This window comes from Chiloscyllium plagiosum, chromosome 40 (assembly GCF_004010195.1).
Source record: "Chiloscyllium plagiosum isolate BGI_BamShark_2017 chromosome 40, ASM401019v2, whole genome shotgun sequence".
Lineage (NCBI taxonomy): Eukaryota > Metazoa > Chordata > Chondrichthyes > Orectolobiformes > Hemiscylliidae > Chiloscyllium > Chiloscyllium plagiosum.
Genome location: NC_057749.1, coordinates 14,539,429 through 14,556,887, shown reverse-complemented (window position 1 = coordinate 14,556,887; position 17,459 = coordinate 14,539,429). Strand labels below are relative to the sequence as shown.

The following is a 17,459-nucleotide window of genomic DNA, read 5'->3' as shown; positions in this document are numbered from 1 at the left end:
GTCCAACTCATCCATGCTGACCAGATATCCTAAATTAATCTAGTCCAATTTGGCCCATATCCCTCTAAAACCTTCCTATTTATGTATCCATCCTGATGATGCCTTTTAAATGTTGTAATTCAACCAGCCTCCTCCACTTCCTCTGGCAGTTCATTCCATACATGCACTACCCTCTGTATGAAAGCAGTTGCACCTTAGATCCCTTTTAAATCTATGCCCTCTAGTTTTGGAATTCCCTACCCCCAGGAAAAGACCTTGGTTATTCAACCTATCCATGCCCCTTATGATTTTCTCAACCTCTATAAGGTCACCCCTCAGCCTCTGATGCTCCAGGAAGAATATTCCCAGCCTATTCAGCCTCTCACTATAGCTCAAACCCTCCAACCTTTGGTACCTCTAAAAAAGGTACAGAAAATCTTTTCTGAACCCTTTCAAGTTTCACAACATCTTTCCAAGCAGGGAGAGAAGAATTGAACTGTGCTCCAAAAGTGGCCTAACCAAACGTCCTGTACAACTGCAACAGCACCTGCCAACTTCTGTACTCAGTGCACTGACCAATAAAGGTAAGCATACCAAACATCATCTTCACTATCCTATCTACTTGCGACTCCACTTTCAAGGAGTTGTGAACCTGCACTCCAAGTCTCTGTGCAGCAACACTCCCCAGGACCTTATCATTAACTGGATAGGTCCTGCCTGATTTGCCTTTCCAAAATGCAACACTTCCACACTTCTTGACCCATCGGCCGATCTGATCAAGGTCCTGTTGTACTCGGAGGTAACCTTCTTCACTGTCCACTCCATTTCCAATTTTGGTGTAGTCTGCAAACTTACTCAGTACGCCTATGTTCACAACCAAATCATTTAGATTAGATTAGATTACTTACAGTGTGGAAACAAGCCCTTTGGCCCAACAAGTCCACACCGACCCGCCGAAGCGTATACCACCTAGACCCATACTCCTACATTTACCCCTTCACCTAACACTACGGGCAATTTAGCATGGCCAATTCACCTAACCTGCACATTTTTGGATTGTGGGAGGAAACCGGAGCACCCGGAGGAAACCCACGCAGACACAGGGAGAATGTGCAAACTCCACACAGAGAGTCGCCTGAGGCAGGAATTGAACCCGGGTCTCTGGCGCTGTGAGGCAGCAGTGCTAACCACTGTGCCACCGTGCCGCCCACTAACTAACGGAAAGCAGTGGATCCAGCACCAATTCTTGTGGCACACCACTGGTCACAGGTCACCAGTCTGAAAAGTAACCCTCCATCACCACTACCTTTGAGCCAGTCCTGTATCCAAATGGCTAGTTCTCTGTATTCCACAGGATCTAACTTTGCTAACCAGTCCACCATAAGGAACCTTGTTGAGCACCTACTGAAATTCATGTAGGCAATGTCCACCTGCATTAATCCTTTTCATCACTTCCTCAAAAAAAAACTCAAGCAAGTTAGTGAGACAGGATTTCTCACACACAAAGCCATGTTGACTATCCCTAATCAGTCCTTGCCTGGCCAAATACATGTAAATCCTGTCCCTCAGAATCCTTTCCAACAAATTGCCCACTACTGATGGCAGTTGCTGGATCATAAGCAAGACAATTGAATTGGCATCAAAACCCTGAGAGAGGCTCAGTACCAGCCAGAGTACCTGATATCTGCCAGAGGACTCAAACATTCAAAGAAATTCCAACCAGCCTGTCCCACTTACTCCACCAGAAAGACACATTACCTTGTGGGGAACATGAGAAATACAAATAAAATTCACGCCACTCAATTAAAATTGAACATTTCTGACTGGCAAATTCTTCAGTGAATCATAGAAACTCTACAGCAGGTCATTCAGCCCATCAAGTCCACATCACCCCCCCTGAACACCATCACATCCAAACCCACTCCCGCCCACCCCACCCCAACCCCGCAACTCCCGGCCTTATCCCTGTAACCCTGCATTTCCCATGACTAATCCACCCAACCTACACATCCCAGGACACGGGGCTATTTAGTATGGTCAATCCATCTAACCTGCACATCGTTGGAGAAAACTGGAGCACCTGAAGGAAACCCATACAGTCATGGAGTCAGCTATCACGAGGGGGCATAGCTTTAAATTAAGGGGTGGTAGGTATAGGACAGATGTTAGGGGTAGATTCTTTACTCAGCAAGTCGTGAGTTCATGGAATGCCCTGCCAGTAGCAGTGGTAGACTCTCCCTCTTTATGGGCATTTAAACGGGCATTGGATAGGCATATGGAGGATAGTGGGCTAGTGTAGGTTAGGTAGGCTTGGATCGGCGCAACATTGAGGGCCAAAGGGCCTGTACTACGCTGTATTTTTCTATGTTCTATGGGGCAGCATGCATATGGAGTTTGCAGTCAGCAGAGGGTGGAATCGAACCCTGGTCCCTGGTGCTGTGAGGTAGCAGTGCTAACCAGAGTTAAATGATACCCCCAATGATGCCCTTATATCATCAGGTATGCCCAGGGATTAGTAGCATGCAGCATATTTTGTATGCAGTGATCACCATTAGAGTCATACATTTCAAACTAGCAGTGTGCGGATGTCAGCGGAGATCAGAATTGGGTTAGTGTATGAAATCCATCTTATGAATCAACCATATCTTGGTTCACTGGCAAAGAATGGACGTTTAGACCCAGTATGTCTGAAAATGTGCAGAAAAACTGGCAAGTTAGCAAGAATGCAGGCTGAGAGCTGACCATATAGATGTTTATAAAATCATGAGGGACATGGATAAGGTAAATAGACAAGATCTTTTCCCTGTAGTGGGCGAGTCCAGAACTAGATGGCATAGGTTCAGGACGAGAGGGGCAAGATTTAAAAGGGACCTGACTAGCAATTTTTTCACACAGAGGGTGGTGTCTGCATGGAATGAGCTGCTAGAGGAAGTGGACAAAGCTGATACAAATACAACAAAAGGTATCTAGATGGGTATATGAATAGAAAGGGTTTAGGAGGGACATAGGCCAGGTGCTGGCAAACGAGACTAGCCTAATTTAGGATATCTGATCGGCATGGACAAGTTGGACGAAAGGGTCTGTTTCCGTGTAGTACATCTCTATGACTCTAAGAGGAGAATCACTAAAGGGAGCAAGATGAAGAGATAACTACATCTAATATTCCTGAGAAGGGAATGTGAGAGAAACGGTGCCAATGTACTGATGAGGTGAACTTGCTGTGTGACAAATAATGATACTGACCCATAGACAGGCCAAAGGAATCTTATATAAGACTACAAAGCATGTTTGTTCTTTTAAGGCACACAGCAGTGCAACTTATTCAGGCCTTTGCCTTTCCTGTAACTTCTTATAACCGGAGTAACAAAACCTGTGCACTGGCATCATTTTTCTTGTAACAGATGAGTACTCCATCTTCACAGCTTGTTAAAGCACACAAAACATCTTTAACTGCATAAGTACCCATTTTGCTTTGAATGCCAATGTTGAGTGTAATGCTGTTGCTTGCTCTGTGACATGCCATAAAAAAATTAAAACACCACTACACTGGTGTAACTGTTTTAAAGAAAAGAAGTCCATATGTTAATGCACCATGGTCTCAATGTGGACTTTTAAACATGTCCAAAACAGATCTAAACATTTATAATATAGCAACCCATTATAGCTGCTCCAGAGGGGCACTGAACAAGACTGAGAGTCAGAGGGCTGGCAGTTTGATCACTCAGATCTACATAGTTGGTGCCAGCCTTGCTCAGTTGGTAGAACTTTAGCATCAGAGGAAGGCTTACACCCCTTCTGTATTGTAATCTGGCCTGACCTTTTAGCACATTATGGAAGGCCTACTCCTTACTGCAGGTGCTGCCCTTTGATTAAGACAGTTCACAGAGGCCACTCCAGCCTAGTGGACAAATGCAAGAGTTCACCAACAAAAAAGATCACTTTCTACCATCCTGCAAATCACACGATACAACAGTAATACAATGGCTGACTAATCATATTAAGGAGTTGACAACATAAAGAACACGGGGACATCTGAGAATCAAAGGCCACAAATGCATCATGTAACAAATTAACATATCCCAAAATCTTAAATAGCAGAAGAAAAGCATTTGGCTGAATCAATACTAGCTGCTTCCACTGTCTCCAGAGAGCCTGCTCCACAAACTGACCACTCACTCATTAAAATACAGGTCTTACTTTTATCCCTGTACATGCGAATGGGTTTTCAGTAAAGTTTTAAAACTTTCACCCAATACTCCATCTAAAAATATGAGTTTAGTTTTTATTCTCAATTCCAGTGCAGCTCAAGTCCTTGCTTTCTACTATTCCAGGTATAGATGGTCAAAGACTACATTATTGCAAATACTGGAACCCTAAAAACTGTAATCATTTCACCCAAAAATATCTTTTTACAGTAAGAACACACAAATTACATTATCCAACACAATCCAAGATTCTGAATACAGTATTTCGTATCCTATAGTAGCTGGGCATCCTGACAATTCCCAGCATCCTGACAAGCATTTCTGCTTTCAGTATGGACGGATCTTTCTGTGCAGATTTATCAACAAAGATGCATTTTAATTAACTGGATGGCATTATATAAATGCAAAATCATTCCCAAAAGCTTCATCTATACTTAGGGTGAAAAATAAAAGGTAAGAAACAACTTGGGGGGGGGGGGGGGGGGGGGAAAGTGATACACAATTCAGAGGAAGTATTAGAATAAAGTTTAATGGACCACATACTTGTAAAATAACATCACACAATAATTATAAACAGCCAAACATTATCTTAAGCAATTACTTAAGAACTGACTAATGGTTCAGGCTTCCAAGGTGACATTCTCAGTGTTCCTTGTTGAAAGCTTGGGGCATATGGAGATCACCACCGTGTAACGTATCAGCAGTGCACACGAGGAAGCCACTGTTGGATAGCTGATATTGAAAAGAATGGATTGGTGCCATCAACCTCTGGTGGGTGGTTTCCATTTGTCTGCTAACCACATCCAACTTTACAAAGGAGACGAGCCGGACATGCACCCTAGTATTAGAAGCTCCGAACGCCAGGTTAAAAATAAGGCAATTGTCTGAAGCCATGCAAGTCTCCAAAGCAGATCGAGTGGTAAAACTATTCGTAGCCATTTCCACCATCCACCCCACCCAAAACCAAATGACAGTGGAGACCCAAGTCATCATCAGATTCACAAGTTGTATAAAATGAAAGTGGTCAGATATGTAAACATGCCAGTAAGAAACACTCCAAGTTGCATTTTTAAAATGATGCAATTTAAAGAGGAACTTCAGAATAAAGATGTGGGCTTCAGGAGTGACCAGTGCTGACGCAAGACAAAGTCCCAAGCGTCACAACTTTCCTGTTTGGGAGAGGGCAACATCTAGAGTTTTTAATATATGTTCATCGACTGAAGGGCTGTATAACCCAAACTGATAGACTTGTGCTCAAAAAAAAGGGAAAGTGAGAGATGACTGTGTATTTCAATATTTAATCACACACTGCATGAACGTGTAGCAGTAACACTGAAAATGTCTAATTGCTCATCTTGACAAAAGGCCAGCTTTAGGGACTTCACCCCACTTTGAGACAGAAATCTGCTTTAAAATACAAAGCATGCCCTGTAGCGAGAGCATACCGCCCCACTATAGTTTGACAGAACAAATTCCAGTCACAGGATTTTGTTGAAATGGGCATACCTTTAAAAAACAAACTGGTGTCTCATTCCACACAAAGTTCCCAGAGACCTGCAGCACCCAAGTACTCACCACAGCCAGTCCTCTCCCCCCACTGAAAGCTCCTTCTAAAACAAATCAGTCTCAACAGTTACATGTTCTGGCATGCACCATGCACACTCTCCTGCTGCTTCTGTTGGGCAGGAGCACCTCAGTTACTGGCCAGCAAAGCTAAAGGGCTCCTCCAGCAAATATGAGTTCCAGGGCAGCCTGGATGTCCCCTCCGGTGGCCTGCAGAGCCCGCAGACTCAGCTCGCTGTCTTGGATCCCCATGTCCCTGAGCTGCTGGAGCTGTGGCTGCCATTGATTCTAAAGGAGACAAAAAGGTGCACTGAGTAAAATTTTACTTCTGCCCCCAGAGACAAAGAACTCCATTTGACAAAATTGAGAGAAAAAAGAAATTCGACATGCCTTCCATCCTCCACCCTCAACAATCCCAGAGCGGAAAACTGATAGACCCTAGTTGAGGCCACTACCACGGACAGTTCAGTGTGGAACCAGAAACCAGATTGTAGAAAAGGCAATCCTTATTCAAAGATAGCAATGCACCAGTTGTGCTTTCCAACAGTTACACCATTTTTATTACTGAAGGTTTTATAACCTTTGCACCAACCATGCAGACAGGCACACATACCTCCCTACAGGACACACGTGCAGATGCACACACTTTAATGACAAGCATATAATCTCAACTACACCCACACCTGACCCCCATCACCCGACACCCATATCCTTAAACACACAGACATTGTAACAGCATCGAATACAAGAGCAGCTGGGGTCATGTGGATCAGGACTCTTGAATGGCTGACATTTCCACGCCAGGTTCAATGATACCCAGGTCAAATGCAACACCCCAAATAAGGTCGTTTTGTTTTGAAGAGTGGAGGAAACTTGATCAAAGCCACCAACCTGAAGTGCTGAGATGTTCGAAGCTTGCAGAGCCTGCTGCAGTGCCTGGCTGAATATATCGTGGCTGATTGGGGCAGCTGGCGGCACTGAGTTCATCACCGGAGACAGACCTGACGCTGTGCCCTGTGGGGAGAGCAAAGTCGAGATTGGGTTGAGTCAGGAGACAATGCACTTGGAGGGTATGAGTGCCATTGAGGGAGGTTGGCTCACCTGCGTTCCTGTGGTCGGGGTGGCAGCACTACTCTCTGGGGTACTGGCCAGGGCCAGTGCAGTCGCCAACTCACTCTGCGTGATCGGTCGAGGTCCAACTGAGCCACTGTAGCCCAGCGTGGCTGGACGGGAGCTAGAGGGGTTGCTGGAGGAAGCAGTGGCCCGGGCCTGTGAAGACAACATGAATGCTATTTATTTCCACATTCAATTAAAATATTTTGTCAAAGTTTTCCATCTTGCACTAATCAGGACATCTCACAAGAATACCAATTCAAGGGGAAGACCAACATATACACTGCAGGAGAGGAGATCACTGATTGGCAGAGGTGTATCCATGTAAAGTTCATCAGTTAATCCTAATTTACAGTTAATAGCCTGTTAAGAGTCCACTTGCCATCTAATCAGTACTCTCCTCTCATGTAGTGTATGTAATTACTTGTTTTCCCTTTGAATTGATAATTCTTGCAAATTGTCCCAATGAGAGCAGGATGAAAAGCTTTGACAAAATGGATGTGTTTTCAGCAATACTCAAGCTCTTTACTGACTATAAAAGAATATTAACCATTGATAGTAGAAACATCCAATGTGCCAAGTATCAATGTCAGGACAGTGAGGTTATACAGCCCTCTGTACTACCATTTATGATTATCTGATCATTATTCCCTTGCTGCACTTGGACACACTGTTTAGTTCCACAAAAACAGGCTTCCATTTTGCATTAGTGGCATTGAAATCAATTGCTGACTAAAATATAATCAACTAGGACACACTTAGAACAGCACAAAATTCCCCAAAAAAGTGAAGAAAGTAGTTTTTCCCCTTTGACCACATTAGAAAACTCAGCATACAGAGGTGATCTTGTACTAAATATCACAATGACGTTTAACTTAATGCAAATTGGAGTCAGTTTAGATCCACAAAAACGTAAGCACGTGCACATTCTCCACAAGCTGGAACTTTGGGCTTACCTGATGAAACTCATCTTCATCATCAGAAAGCCCATCAAAGAGGAATCCACCTGGAACATGAAGCAGAAAGGAACTGTGGCTTTTATCAACATGTGTACACCACCACACTCCCCCCATCATGTGCACAAACATCACTTACAGTGCGAGCATTGGATACCATCTTACAGACAGCAAAAGCCATGGTAGGGATCAAGACTGAATCAATTATCAGTTCAGCTGCAGCCAACACAAGACCATAACACAAAGGAGCAGAAAGTAGGCCATTCAGCCCATCAAGTCTGCTCTGCCATTCAATCATGGTCGATAAGTTTCTCCACCCCATTCTCCCGCTTTCTCCCCATTACCCTTGATACTCAAGAACCTATCTATTTCAGTCCTAAATATACTCAATGGCCTGGCCTTCACTGCCTTCTGTGGCCGTGAATTCCATAGATTCACCACTCTCTGGCTGAAGAGGTATCTCCTCGTTTCTGTTCTACAACATCTTCCTTTTACTCTAAGGCTGTGCCCTTGGGGGTCTTAGTCTCTCCTACTAATGGAAACATCTTCCCAACATCTACGCTGTCTCGGCCATTCAGTATTCTGTATGTTTCAATTGGATTCCTCCTCCCCCATCCTTCTAAACTCTATTGAGTATAGACTCAGAGTCCTCAAATGTTCCTCATAAACCACCTCAAAGCGTGAACTACTTTTCCCATTTCTCTTGGGCATCTAGCAGTGTAATTTTCAACACTTTCTCTTATTTTGTACTTGCAACATTCCATTATTTCTCCTTCATCACAAATCTCATTCGCTTCCCCAACCATCCACCCCTCCCTCAGTGAGAAAGGAGTGAAATAGGAAATAAACACTAGAGCTTGCCAGTAGGATCAAGATGAGTTGCAATTCTTCACTGGTAATGCCCAGCCCTGCCAGTCTGAAGAATGGCATTGAAAATAATAACCCAGCCTTTTGTCCACAGGTTTGTGCTTTGGCATTCCTACTCATAACATCCCTTTTTCAACATACCCCTTAAACCTAACTCACTGCCCAAAGCATTGGTCACCTGTGATAATAATGCCAATTCTTCTGTTTGAGAATACTCTTGTGAATTGCCTTGTGACATTTTAATACATTGCAGGAGTTCTATAAATGAATGGTCTTAGTTCAAAGTTTGTGAGAAGATTTGTAGCTCGGGTGCTCGTTGTTGTGGTTGTGGTTCTGTTCGCCGAGCTGGGAATTTGTGTTGCAGACGTTTTGTCCCCTGTCTAGGTGACATCCTCAGTGCTTGGAGCCTCCTTCACTTCACAGGAGGCTCCCAAGCATTGAGGATGTCACCTAGACAGGGGACAATACATCTGCAACACAAATTCCCAGCTCGGCGAACAGAACCACAACAAGAAAGGTCTTAGTGTTGAGGAAAAACTTACCTGGGACCTCACTGTAAGAACTAGATGGAATACTCCTGGAGTTACTGGCAGCAGTCGGTGAAGGGGCCTCACCAGTCACAGAGTGTAGGACCAATACCATCGCATTAACTAATGCGGGATGTGAAGAAATCAACCTGCAGAGAGGATCACATACGTTAAAGACCAACACTTCAATATCGGCATACAGCAGGTTAACAAAGGCGCTCATATACTGCTTAATGCAAGTGAATCCTTCATGGCAAGAACTCTCAACTCAGAAGCACATTATAGGTGTATGATCCATCTTGAAAAGGATTAATATTGAGTATGATAAGTACCATCCACTAGATTTTCCTTACTCTTCCTCTTGAGGAATGTACCATACCAGCTGCCCTCCACCCCTCTGGTATTTCTTGTGGCCAGACAGGGTGCAAAAGTTAATAGCAGAGCCCTTGCAATCTCCATCCTTGGCTCCCAAGATACACATTCATATCACACAGATTTTATAATGTACGATATTATACATATTCCAATCTTTGTCCTACGATTCAGGCTAGTCATTATTTTATGGAAATCAAGAGGCAAGCAAGTTCAAACCCAGGTATTACACCCACACAATTAGGGCGGCACAGTGGCAAGCACTGCTGCCTCACAGCGCCAGAGACCCGGGTTCAATATGTACGATATTATACATATTCCAATCTTTGTCCTACGATTCAGGCTAGTCATTATTTTATGGAAATCAAGAGGCAAGCGAGTTCAAACCCAGGTATTACACCCACACAAATCCCAATGCTCACTCAGCAACATCTCAACAAAAAGCAGACAGTAACAAAACTTGCCAATCTCTATGCAATTGCTGCATCACTCCAGTCAGGAGTGAATCAAGAGAAGGGCAAAATAGACCTTCATTAGCACCATTTCAATGCCTGTCCAAAGTCAATAGTTAAGACTAAGCTGCAGACACAAAATCCTCAGAATGGAAGCTCCACCATTGAGACTCTTTTGAATCTGATTGATGCTTACGCAGTCAGCACTTACGTGTCCAATAGGCTTGGGTCAGTGAAGAGCACAAACAAATCTTTGTCTTGCAAAACACCTAGACAACAAAATAAAAACAATTAGGTTTGAATAAATTCTTGTTTGTGCGCATCAAAATATATCAGCATGCCTCTCGAGTGAAAGATGTAAACCCCATTAAGTACACAATCTATGTTTACATGCTAATGTGGTCGTGACGGCGTGCTGTGCTCCAGCTGTTACCAAGGTGTAAGGGGTACTGTGTCTTTAAGAGAGTGAAAAGCTAGCAGAACTAACTGACACAGCACCAAGTGTTCTGAACAAGGTAAAAATGTAACATTTGGTCCAACAGCTAGATTAGCTGGGTTGCCTGGAGACAAGAAACAAATTCAAATTCAGCCAATCACTAATTGATGGCCCAAAATGACAAACTCTAAATAAATCTGAATTAAGTATTTTGAACAATATTAACACCAATGAAACGATCTGATGCTTTGAGGGTACAAGATCAGGAAAAATTGAACAGTTGGAGGAGAACTACTGAAAGACCAACAGATGTAAGCTGCTAGTAAGAACTCTCTGAAAGGTACCTGTCTGGAGGAGGTGTTTGTACAGGAAAAATGATCGACAACGATCTGGAGAGCAAATCTACAGAGGAAGATACCAAGAGAAGAGTCGACAGCTGGCTGGTTTTGAAATTTGAATTTTTCTGTAAATCTTAATCAGGGAGTTTTATCGGATCAGTATTGTCGAAAGGAATGTAAAGGATAGGTTTTGATAAATGAATTGTTAGTTAATTATCCTCTGTTAGACTTCAAAAAATTAAAGTTGTTAATTTTTACTTTAAATAGTGACTTTTGGGATACTTATTTCCCTCTAGAGTTTTAACAGACTACAGCACGGGTTAAATTTCTGTGTTGCAGGTTAAATTATATCAGCGGGGGGTTCACTCAGTGTCATAACACAGCAAGGATGCCTGTTGAATCTGACATCTAAATGATGCCCAATTCAGCTGAAACATAATCCAAGTGCACCACAAAATAGAAGGCAGGAAGGTTTCCTTCATCAACCAGCACCAAAGACACAACTTATCTGGTAATTTATCACAACGCTAGGTTTGAGACCTTGCTGGATGCAAAAAGCTGCTTCACCTGACAACACATTGACTTTTCAACTGAAAAAAATGTAATTCATCAGAATGTAAAGGCTACAAGTATGTTCTGCATTGGTTAAGGTAACCACGAAGGTTCCTCCTTCTCAACTGCTTGCCTCGCCTGTGGCAGGGTGACCCTCAGTATAAATCACTGCTAGTCTTCTCTCTCTAATGAGAGCAGCCCTATAATCACTGCTAGTCTTCTCTCTCTAATGAGAGCAGCCCTATGGTCCTCAGGGACTTTACCCTTTTGTTGTACAAGTACATTCCACAAACAAAACTCTATAGAAATGAAATTGTAATTATTGATAGCTATGGAATCTACCTGAAGTTTTTAGATTAGATTAGATTAGATTACTTCACAGTGTGGAAACAGGCCCTTCGGTCCAACAAGTTGTTTGAGACAAATGCACAGCACAAAACAGACTGCACAAGCCAGATGGCAAAACAATTACAATGCTTTTAACAAAGTGTCTGCATTAATAAGTCATAAAACAGTAAGACAATATTAATGCAGGCCCTTTGTTAAAAGCATTGTAATTGTTTTGCCATCTAGCTTGTGCAGTCTGTTTTGTGCTGTGCATAGACCCAAACAATTCTACAAACAATAGATCAGGAGTAAGGTCTATAGTCCTATTTGGTCTGATTGCGAATGACAGTGGACAATCAAGCAGACAACTCGCTGGAGGAGGTGGCTCTACAAATATCACTATCCTCCACGATGGGGAGCCCAGTACATCAGAGCAAAAGATAAGCCTGATGTGCTCATTAGTATCTTCAGCTAGAAATGACAAATGGATGATCCATCTATGCCTCCTTTCAAGGTTCTCCCCCCCATCATACATGCCAGCCTTCAGCTACTTTGATTAACACCACGATATCAGGAAATGGCTGAATGTACTAGGTATTGCAAAGGCTACGGACCGTGACAACATTGTTGCAACAGTACTGAAGACTTGTGCACCACATCCGTAGACAGGCTGTTCCAGCACAACTGCAACACTTGCCCCCTCCATGGCAGTCCAGACTTGGAACTCTACCATCATTCCTTCACAGTCACTGGGTCAACATCCGGGAACTCGTCCTCTAGCTCTGTGGATGTCTTGCATCAGACAGCAATGGTGCAAGAATACATCTCACCACCTTATCAAGAGTAATTAGGGATGGGGAGCCAGTGATGCCCCACATTCCATGAATTAAAAATAAAGAACCAACAACATTGCAGATGTCTCTGTTGGACTTCCACAGGCCTCTGCATCTTTGGCCCCAATGAGTTAATCAAAACAGCAAGGATTCTTGCTACTGAGTACCAGCTAGGGTCAAACCTACAACTGACAACCCTACACTTATGTGGTGCCGTCTGCAACCAAGGATGTCACAAAGCAGCAGACATTCTGTGATTTCCTCTTGATGAGTAGTCACTGGTGGAGTTCAAGAAAAGGAAACCAGTAAAGGGTCACTGTCGAAATCATGATCTAATTTGTGACATTGTTTGAGGAATGCATATTGGCCAGAGCATTAGGTAGAACCTTCCAATTTTTCCAGAAGAACAGGTACAGTATCTTTTATATCTACTCGACTCAGCAGATGGGGCCATGGTTTAATGTCTTAATCAGAAGATAGTGCAGCACTCCCTTGATACTGTGCTGCACATGTTGGTCAAAGTTAGGTGCTCAGTTCTGTGCAGCTGGACTTGAAGCTAACACCTGATGCAGCAGCAAGAGCATTACCCAGTGAGCCATGGCTGACAACACACTGATTCACAACTGGATAACGTAATCAAGAGAGTTACTGAAATGTCTGCATCGTCAGGTAAGAGCAAGAGTTCAAGAACAATGACTAGTGTGTACTTACAAATATATTTGAAAAATGAAATGCTGACATTTGAAATAGGTTGCCAAAGCAGTGACTCCTACAACAGTGAATACATTTCACTAATACTTCAATAGAATTGAACAGCTTTAAGATGCTTCGAGGTTCTGAAAAGCAGTTCTACACAAGTTTAAGTTTGTGAGATCGTTACGAACCATGCTGCCCGCCCAGTAACTGATCATTGCATATTTTAAAACTAGTTCTTGGAATATTCATGACAAAGACACATTTACTGCCAACCTCAGTTGTTTCCAAGGTGGTGGTGAGCCTTCTCCTTGAAGTGCTGCAATCGTTGTGGTGATAGCATTTCCACAATGGTGAGAGTAGAGAATTCAAGGAGACTGACTCAGTGGGTTGGAGAAATAGGAGACGTAGGCCACTCAGCCCTTGAGTCAGATTCGCCCTTCAATAAGAAATGGCTAATCCAATTGAGACATTAACTCCATATCTCTGCCTCCTCATAAGTCAACTCTGACATCAAAGTTCTGTCCAACTCGATCTCAAATATATTCGATGACCGATCATCACTGGTCTCTGGGGAAGAGAATTCTAAAAAGGGTAATCAACTCAGAGAGGAAATTTCTCTTATCGGTCTTAAATGGGGATCCCTTAATTTGAAACCCGGTTCTACAGGGAAAACATTCTCTCAGCATCAATCCTGTCAAGCTTTCTGCAATCATCTCTCATTCTCCCAAACTCCACAGTGTTATGGCCAACCTGCTTGTGTTTGCCTGAAGGAAAGCCAAAGTGTGTCCAGGTCAGGGAGGGGTATGCAACTCTGATGGCTTCCTCCGTGTGGAGTGACGGTCAAGTCACAAGAACACCACTGAACTGCAAGAAAGATAAATCTTTCAAACTCACCTAAAGCAATGGGGTCATTGCTGAGCCCCGGTGTTGCAACAATGATCTGGTCCAGAGATTCCTTGTTTGCCAACATCTTGAAAACCTGCAATTGATTTAATCAAGGTAGAATACAGAGCATTGAAACACATCGGCAGAACCTCTTGCCTTTCCAACTATCACAAATTTTGATTGATTACTGTAAATTTACAGCACCGTACAGCAAACTGTGGAGATTGATAATGCCTTTCTTAATTTGTTCTCAAAGTGGTGCATGGGTGAAAGGAGGAGATCAGGTAGCATTTATTCTATGTTTACTGCATAGCAACATTGCTATGAATCATCATCTTAAAGGATTTCATCAGATTCCAATTTCACACACAGTTTATTTGTGAAATACAGCAAGGGTATAATAACTGGTCAATGCTGCAAATTAGATCTGGGGTACAGTTTGAACGTAGCAGTTGTCAGTTTAAAACAAGTTCTATCTTTCACTGCGTGGTATTTTTGGAACCCCTCCAGACAATGGCTCACTTGAAAGATATACATCAGTTGATAGTGTGGAAAATTACTAACAGCGTCAATGGATTGGATGCCAATATAGAGGATAGAAGGAGCTTTTCAGTCTTCCCAGCAACGTGTCCAGGAGGTCAGTTTAAAATCAAATCGGCATCCCCTTGGCTGCTACACTTGCGCCATACACTGCACTAGTGAAGCATTAGCTGCCTTGGGTAAAGTCAAATAGGCTTCACACAAACCCCACCCTCTTACACAAATCTGAATCACAATTTTAAGTATATGACTCATAAAACAAAGTAACTTTTAAACAATCTCCTGACTAATGTTCTTACAAAGTTCTTCAGCTTGTGGTTGTGTCTCTTTTTATTCTGAAGTGCATGGTTTCCACTGTATATGGCTGTGGCAATACTCAAAGTGCAGGCTGTTCATCTGTTTTTTGGAGTACCATGTATGTCTTTCAACATCTTTCCACCTGCTCTCCTTTCATGTGTTCAGAAAAGGGATTAACAACAGTTCCAAATGGAACAAAGATATGAATTTAACTTTGAAGGGCTGTCCTACTTTCAATCCTTCACCAATGGTGGCTGCATGTTCATCTGTCTAGGCCCCAAACTCTGGAATTCCCTTCTTCAACCTCTCCACTCTCCTCTCCGCTTTGACAGGTTCCTTAAAATTTACTTTGCATAAGCTCCACATAACCAATAACTCCTGATGTGACTGAATAACAAATGTTGTTTGATAATGCTCCTGTGATACGCATTGGAATGTTAAAAAAACACAAGGAGTTGACATTTCATTTCACTATTTTATGGGATGTGGGTGTTACTAGCTAGGCCTCATTTCCTGTTCATCCATAAATACCAAAGGGACAGTGAGCAGCCTTCTTGAATGAAATCCATTTAGCGTAAGGGAGGGAGCGTCAGGAACGAACCCAACAACAGTGAAATGCATTAGCAATAGTGAAGCTTCAGACTTCCACTGATTCTGTGCACCTTGAAGACTGGCACTGAGCTACACAGACCATGGGTAACCATCAGGCTCTGAACTCCAGGTCTATACTATCCAGTTAATCTCAAATGGAACACCCGCAACTGGCCCAATACAAAGGTGTGACAGGAAAAATAAATAACCTATTGTCATTATTCAGTGACTCTCACTGGCAGGTTAGCATGTAAAGCCCAGGGTAGAACAAGGCTGGGCTCAACTGCAATGCTACTGCATTCAAATACCTATGCACCCAAGAGTCAGTCAGTCAGTCAGTCAGTCAGAGGCAGCAATGAACCTCAGTTCGTATGAGCATCACAACAGGATTCATCATTTGGAGGGAGGGAAGGTGAGAAAGAATTACAGCTCATAAAAGAGGAGCAGATCAAAATTCCACTTACCGCCTCCCTGTAGGCAGGGCTGGCATGCAATGCTGCCTGGAGCACACGGAACTCCCGGGCTGCAGCTGCCTGCTCCACGGGCTCTGGGAAGAAGGAACACATCAGTGCATTCTGAAACACACAGGCCAAATACACACTGTACCGACAACTGCTTTTCCAGCAGACTCCCATCACTTCTACCAATTTCTCCCCCCTCTGGAAACAAAGGCAGGTGGTCACCCTTATCCCCTCCAACTAATAATCCACTTCATTTTAAATCAGCCCAGTTTCCAGTCTCTGTGACCATTGCTGGCAGCTCATTCCATTCACATTATTAAACCCTCCCTTAAACTCAATCTTCACAAGCTGTGTCAGCTTGGCATATCTGAAAAAATATTGTTTGAGATTTTATTTAACTGATTTGGGACCATTTCTAATTTATATTTTCAAGACTGAAGAACTATTGGGAACCAAGGAAATTATTGAATGAACACCCATGCGCTGGCTCGTCTGTTGGCACTAATGCCATGGAATCTATTCTGCACTACACAGCAGCACCTAACTGAAGCTCAGTGCAAAGTTACCCAAAGTGATAACGAAGTCTGGACACAGCAGTTGGGAGAAACTGCTCCCACTGGTGGAAGGAGTGAGAACAGAGGGCACAGATTTAAGATAACTGTCCCCACTTCACCACCCTGACCCGAGCACCCCCTTTACCTGCAGTTCCCCCTACACCCAGCCCTGAAGGATTACACCCAAAATATTGACTTCTCCACCTCCTGATGCTGCCTGGCTTGTTGTGTTCTCCCAGCCTCCTGCCTGTCTACTTGGGATTCCAGCGTCTGCAGTTTTTTTTTTGTCCCTAACCAAGTTTCCTCCCACCTGAAACACAATTATCTTAAATGCATCAATTTGCCTTAACCACTTTGTAGTAGCAAGTTCACCACTGTATGAAGCATTGCCCCTTCACTTTCCTGTTGGATTTATTAGGAGCAATGCTTTACAAATCACAATTTTCCAAACCGGGTTTCTGTTCTGGCTCCGGCCAGGACTTCTTCAGGACGTGGATCGTGGAGCCAGCTTGAATCCCATAGAAATCCAGCGTCTGCTCATCTTTCAGCTTGCGCCCGCAGTACACCAGCTCTGCAAAAAACAAACTCAAAAATCAATCGGCAAGGTAACAATCTATCGGTCTGCCTCACTTTGAACAGTGGGCGAGTGCCATCAGGACAGGAGCAGGCACACTGACCACTGCAGTACCAGCCACAGGCTCAGAGCCAGCAGTCTGAGTCAGGAGGCTGTGGGTTCCAATCACACAGCAAGGCCAAGAACAACATATATTGACAAACTAACTTCAAATTCAGCATCACAACCTGGACATGATAGGAGTCCATGGTGGGTTCGAGATAAGTCAGGTTAGGGCAGTTTAAGCGAGACCAGTTTATGTTAAAACAGGAAAGACATGGGGGATGGGGTGAGAGCAGAAG

At 43.4% G+C, this 17,459-nt stretch overlaps 1 protein-coding gene across 1 annotated transcript in view; it reads right to left on the bottom strand.

Annotated features, from left to right (window-relative positions):
• Window positions 1-4,697: 4,697 nt before the first annotated feature.
• ubl7a (ubiquitin-like 7a (bone marrow stromal cell-derived)) overlaps window positions 4,698-17,459 on the bottom strand; it is a 15,480-nt gene continuing 2,718 nt past the window's right edge. The window contains exons 2-10 of the mRNA XM_043680414.1: window positions 16,996-17,115; window positions 15,994-16,076; window positions 14,111-14,195; window positions 10,246-10,303; window positions 9,226-9,359; window positions 7,817-7,866; window positions 6,849-7,016; window positions 6,639-6,761; window positions 4,698-6,035 (exon numbers count right to left, since the gene is read on the bottom strand). Coding sequence (XP_043536349.1) covers window positions 5,898-6,035; window positions 6,639-6,761; window positions 6,849-7,016; window positions 7,817-7,866; window positions 9,226-9,359; window positions 10,246-10,303; window positions 14,111-14,195; window positions 15,994-16,076; window positions 16,996-17,115 — 959 coding nt within the window. The 3' untranslated portion in view covers window positions 4,698-5,897. The remainder of the gene's footprint in view (window positions 6,036-6,638; window positions 6,762-6,848; window positions 7,017-7,816; window positions 7,867-9,225; window positions 9,360-10,245; window positions 10,304-14,110; window positions 14,196-15,993; window positions 16,077-16,995; window positions 17,116-17,459) is intronic.